General features: G+C 38.1%; 1 protein-coding gene across 1 annotated transcript; it reads right to left on the reverse strand.

Annotated features, from left to right (window-relative positions):
- Positions 1–4191: 4191 nt before the first annotated feature.
- LOC116159201 lies at positions 4192–6237 on the reverse strand. Its single transcript, XM_031472148.1, has 2 exons — positions 5618–6237; positions 4192–5557 (listed from the first exon to the last, which is right to left on the reverse strand). Exon 2 carries the CDS (start codon positions 5032–5034, stop codon positions 4207–4209), a length of 828 nt encoding a protein of 275 aa, XP_031328008.1. The 5' UTR covers positions 5035–5557; positions 5618–6237; the 3' UTR covers positions 4192–4206.
- Positions 6238–6438: the final 201 nt, after the last annotated feature.

The raw sequence follows: 6438 nt of genomic DNA on the forward strand, positions 1-6438 counted from the left end.
GCATCTATCCATACATATTTTCCGCGTAAACTAAACTGCCGGTACAAGGGGTTTTTTATACTTCTTATAACCCTCTCGGCCAGTGCGGCCTTTTTCGTACTGTACGTGGAATAGTGATTAATGCGTTCTTGCATCATTAATTTGGCGAATGATTTGTTATAGAATTCCTTCCCTGCATCGGTCTGTAGATTTTTCGGTCTGCGTCTCGTAGATTTGAAAATAGCCTGTACGGCTTTTGTCACCTCCTCACCCGTTTTAGTCTTCAACCCTCGCGTCCATAGATATTTTGAAAAACAATCGATAACTACTAATATGTATTTATAGCCTTTATTCTCTTTTGCGTAAGGTATAAATTCGGCTAGATCTGCTTGCCAAAGATCATCGAAGCCTTTAATGATGGTGCGTCTACGAGGGAAGTTTTTGCGCGCCGCTTTGTGTAACTCGTTCACCACCTGCTGCATCCTCTATTAGTTTATGTAAAGTTTCTTTGACCGCTTTCAACTCTTCCTCTAGTACCGCTACGTAATTGCGAAGACTGTCTACGGGCGCTTTCGCAATCTGCATGTATTGTGTGAGGTACCCTTTATTTATGGCATCGCGGTCGTCTACTGGATCGGCGAGGTTCATTAACCGGTTTCCGTTGAGATTTAGTCTTGTTGATAGGTAGTGTTGCAACGTTAGGGCATCGTGACGTTCAATAGGGTAGACAACATAACTTAGTCTCTTATTTTCTACATTTATCGTATCGTCGGTAATGGAAAATTGTCTTTAACAGTTTTCCAAATTGAGCATGCGTATGAGAACGTCCGAATTTATCCATGGTGAATGTAGGCAAGAAAGTGTTTATCTGTTTACCTGTTTATCTGTTTACCTGTTTATCTGTTTACATGTTTATCTGTTTACCTGTTTGTCTGTTTACCTGTTTATCTGTTTATCTGTTTACCTGTTTATATGTTTACCTGTTTATCTGTTTACCTGTTTATTTGTTTATCTGCTTACCTGTTTATATCAGAAGCTGTTTATTTTGAAAGCTGTAGATATACTTGATAGCAGTATTTTCCAACTGAAAAATAAACACCTTTTCACGGTAGGTTTTATATAGTGATCGAAACCTTTCCTGAAACGACCGTTTGCACATCCGCATCCTTATTTATAGGGCATTAAGAGAAAGAAGAAATGTTACACTTTTATCGCTTTATTTACTAAACAATTACGACATTGTATAGTTGTTATGTATGTAATACACGTTTGCCAATGCACAATGACATTTTGGATAGGAATGATATAAACAGCTGGCTTCCAATTTAGGTAATGCAGGTTCCTCGTTGATCTCGACGACATCCTGCGATAAGGTTTTTCGTATAAATTCTGCCTTCTCCTTTCCCTTCACATATATAGCCTCCATTGGTGATACTAGCCGGCGAAGTATAATCGGAAATAAGTGGGGCGGTGTATGTCCTTCTTCCCATTTAATACAATGGTGGTTGTGCATCAGCCAGATAGCTTGTCTCTGGTAGTTCACATCTAAACTGCTAAATGAAAATGGAGGTTTGAACACAATATGTGCAACTTGGTGCCCATTAAATACCGCCAACTCCTTTGGCGTAAATGTCGTTGGGGATGTTTTAAATCCTTGAACGTCAATAGCAATAACCATTTTCTGCTACTGATTCACCAAACTGTTTCGAGACCTACGTACTACTGGACTAGCACTACTGTACTGCTCGCCATAGCTTATATTTCCAACTCGTAACCTTGAAAGCGGTTGACTGCGATGATTGGCTGTAATGTAAAAATAATTCATTGACTAACAGGCAGACATGCCATTGTTGGCTGTCACGGGGTACCTCATATATTCCTCAAAATAATTACCCAAAGCCTTCCGGCGTAGGTAATGAACCACAGGTCATTTGAACTATTGCGCGTGTGCTAAGTAGAAGGCCATTAGGTTAGTCACCCCATGGGTTACTGTCCTCGGTGTTGGGGTCATTCTACTATGGAAACATTATCACGTAAAACTGATAAATGACGAACAATCTCATCCCTATGTTTTAATAATGAAATACACTCCCGTGTCAGATTTACGATCCGAGTGCTCATTAATCCTACCGATGATGATACCATATTTGCACACGCCTGTTACGTTGCAATGTCACTGCACAGATGTGCGACTTGCACACGTTTATCTGTTTGAACTGAGGGTTCACGGGTGTCTTTATATTACCATCCTATGAGTCATGGCTTTTTCCAAGAAGACTGCCTCCTTTGTTCTCACTTCTCAGAATTTTCTATGAGTCATCGCCTTTAACCTTCATTTAGTTCAGGTAAGCTCCTTAGTTTCGACAACAACCACCCGGTTGCAGAATAGTAATTGTGTAATTATTAAACAGTATAAAGTTTCGATGAGAGAGACATGGAGAAATTAATTTTTAATCATGCTTATGCCCTCCGGAGACACTCTATGCGGCATTTTCATTTATTGTAATTTTTGGTTGGTTTTTGGGGACGTTAAACGGGGAAGGTATAGATTTGCGTCTATTAATTGCACATGTGAAACTCCCGCATGAAATGGTGTATATAAATATGTTTCTAAATCTTTGTTTAGCGATGCAAATAGAGGTCTAACTGAGAAAGAATTTTATTCAAAAATGCATACGGTCATTTTTTCAATAAATATTTTTATACAATAACTAAAAATTGCATATTTCTGTGAGCTGCTGCACGCGCCTCCCCTGTAACTTTAGAAGGGGCGCCTGCAATTATTCATTCTTGAACGCCTTGTAATTATAAGACTCTGATGTATCAATGAAAGTCATGAAACTTTATAGTTGGCATTTGCATGTGACAATTTTTTATGCTAGACATTTTTCACATGTATGCAAAACGCCTCTTAAATCCCGAACAGTGCAAAGGGCTATTTTGATCAGCACTTTTGTGTTGCACATCGCCTTCCAAGAACTAAAATAGTACAATGTACAAAGTGTCTTTTGTTTTGACCGTTGTTCGCAGGAAATTGCAGGAGCAGTTCGTATCTTCACGTCATCGCCCGATTTTCCTCAAACGCAATTTTTTCTAAGAACACCATTTGAAATTGCATTAAAGCATCGAACTAACTTACAGAAATAAAACATGCTACGTAAACGTATGTAAAATGTTGGGCAGATATGAAAGTCAATTTCGAAGAAACGAGAGAAGCTTTGCTTATATCATTTTTAAATCATGCTAAAGAAGGCAGTATTTCCTACAAAAATGTCCTTGATGCAATCTGGTTGCGGTTAAAAATTGTTGGACTTGAAACGCCGTTCCAGGAAAAAATTTGAGTCTTCTTAGCCTTGTAATTAAAATCGTACCTAGTAATTTTTCGCTAAAAATCCCCATAAATGCCTGTATTATAATTGAAAATAGATCCAATGCTTTGGAAATGTTTCATTAGTGAGATTATGAATGCGATTAACGTTATCGCAATTCTCTCATTTCCATTAGTTATTTTTAGGAGTAGGTACGTTCTTGACGAACACAATGTCTTTTGCGTTCCCAATAAGTTTACTAAACTGTAACAACGAGAAAACTATTGGATATGACTGAAGGAGGAATGTCATTTTTAATCGCGCAAATTGTTATCCACACTGTTCACGTAAAATGCTTGTAGCTAAACATGTCCTCAGTGTGATAAATAGGTGCATTTTTTTACCTCGAATCGTAACTATAAGCTAATAACGTATTAGCATTGAGTAAAGAATTTATTTATTACTCAATGGTATTAGGTACCTCTGAATGGGATTAATACCTTCAAGCGATAGGCGATGTTATAATTAATTAGATGTGTTTAATTAAGACATAATTTTTTATACAAAATGAAACCAAATTATTAAAATTTTCTTTAGGTACACATTAAGTAAAGTTATTTTTAGGTGCACGATTATTCGTTCTTGAATCCGTATACTCTTCTTTTACCTGAATCATGAATGCATTTATCTAGTTCGTTAGGCATTTCTGTGAGCACCCGTCATCGCATCCAGGTCCGCAATACTGATAGCCAGGAATATGTAGTTCCACTGGAAGTTTGTTTATGAGATTATTAACCAAGCCACTCCCATCCGTACACTTCCGCTTCCGATTCAACATTGTTGAATTGCGGCAATAAGTTGCCATATTTATAGGAAATCCATTCATCAAATAAAACAAAAATGCTCAAATAAAGTACGTTTATTGACATATGTGATACATAAAATAAGTAGGTCGATAGTATAATAATTCCATCATGCAAACTGTATTATGAGAATTGACGTTAAACTTATAGTTTAATACGTCTTCAATATCGCGATAGATGTTGTCATCGTCGCCCTCGTCCTCGTTACCAAACTCCATTTTACGAAAATGACGGTAGTTAATCACCTGTTCGATAACATCCTGATAGAAACAGGACAGAGCGTACGATTCCAGTAAATCCAAACGATAGTTGATTATATCTTTTAGATTAAACAATTCTTCAACGACGTACTTACTCATCGTGCAATAATGCAGCTTATCACGTTGTATTGTTACGCTCTCTAATATTTTCTCAGTCGTCGTGGGATCCCGCACAAATTTCCTGTTATAATGAATAGTAAAATTTGCGTTAAGCGATTCAGAACTTTTGTCGTGCTCAATATCTTCTTCCTTAACATTGGACCAGTCGATCCAATTTTCGAGCTCTTGAGATCTAAAGAACTTCATCTCGAGATATGTTTGGTGCTTTAGAAGCATTTCCCAATCTTCTTTCACCATCACTATCGCATTTAATGGAGAGTGCACAATTCGTAAAACTGGGGCCAAATTAAGATGCGTACTGTAGCCAATTTCAATATATTTCTTCGAATTGCTTTCACCATCGTAGAGGTCATATGATGAGCAATCGATTAAACGTTCGTCGGCAGCTTTACTATGCACATTTTCGGCAAACTGGGTGATAGAATCATCACTAGTGTCTTTGTTGTTATTACAGCACCAGCACGAGCACGAGAAATAATTATTAGTACAACTGATTGTATCCATTTTGGAGCTTTTTTTCGTTGAGATGATCTCGACCCCACGATCACAGAACAACTAAAGTGTTTCTAAGGGTGGATATGCATTTAAATAAGAGACACAATTTCTCTCTCTCATCAACAACATTTTATTATTTCTCTCTATCTCATTTACAACTTTTTTACATAAATGTTAAATTAGTAGTCTTCCCCGCCGTTCCGGCGCTTGTTATAAACACTTTTTCCCTGGACAAGGTGTCCTTGAAGATCTGCAGACGGTTGTCGCTCTTGAAGTAGTCATAAAAGCGCAAAGGAAGGATGCACTTAAAGTTCTCAGTATCGATCAGTATTCGGTCGCCATATTTGGTATTGATTAGGTCGATACCAATCACTTTATACTTTTCACCGACCTTCATATCCTTGACGTTCTTGAAAGGTTTGCAGTAGGTGCTACTGTTGAGTTGATTAAGATCCATTTTAACTGATTAGCGAACACTATTCGACTGATTCCATTCACCGTTTCTACCACCATTATATTGCTGTCTGTTGACCTTGAAATTTAATGCGATAAACATTACTGTCTGGTGACCTTGAAATCTAGTGCGATATACCATTACATTGAGTTCTGGTGACCTTGAAATCTAGTCAGATAAACTGATAAACGATGATTTTCTGCTAAGACGGGAGACAATATCTTACAAAATTGCTCTATTTTTGTACTAAAGCGAAATCTATCCAAGGCCATAGTTTCCCAAGGCCCTTTTCGTGCCGCACTATATGCAAAGGACCACGCGATCAGTACATACACGCGATTGTTACTATCGTCAAATGTAACTTTCTTCATCACCATATTATGTATTCACCCAACTGAGTCTCGTTCAGTCCGTTTATAAGGCAATCAACGCATATTTTGTAATTTAAAAAGAGTCTACATAGTTCAATCCCCAACTCATACGTTTGGACAATGTTTTGACACTGTTCCCTAAAAGTCTCAGGTCCATAGACCGCCTCATGCTCAGCATCAGATAGCAATACCAATAAGGCTTGATGAAGGCATTCAACAGCCGTTCGCCGCATATTCCCCCTTAACACTAACCACATTTCAAGCTAACATCTTCTAATATCTATATTTAAATTGCAACACGTTTGACCTTGAGGCGGCACCCCAGAAAAACACAAACAATTTGATTACACACAAACAACATACACAACCTCCCTTTGTTCTCAGCGATCGACCCCCCCTCCACACAAACAATACACCCCTTTGTTCTCACAACTCGACCTTGAAATCCAATGGCCTTCACCCATCAACCCCCCTCCGAAAAACACAAACAATACACCCCATTTCTTCTCAACACTCGACCTTGAAATCCAATGGCCTTCACCCATCACCCCCCCTCCGAAAAACACAAACAATACACCCCATTTCTTC

Source organism: Photinus pyralis, unplaced genomic scaffold (genome assembly GCF_008802855.1).
Source record: "Photinus pyralis isolate 1611_PpyrPB1 unplaced genomic scaffold, Ppyr1.3 Ppyr1.4_LG1, whole genome shotgun sequence".
Classification (NCBI taxonomy): Eukaryota; Metazoa; Arthropoda; class Insecta; order Coleoptera; family Lampyridae; genus Photinus; species Photinus pyralis.

Bases quoted from the DNA above. Each gene is read 5' to 3' on its own strand.
- LOC116159201 (XM_031472148.1), bottom strand. From the start codon at position 5,034: ATGGATACAATCAGTTGTACTAATAATTATTTCTCGTGCTCGTGCTGG.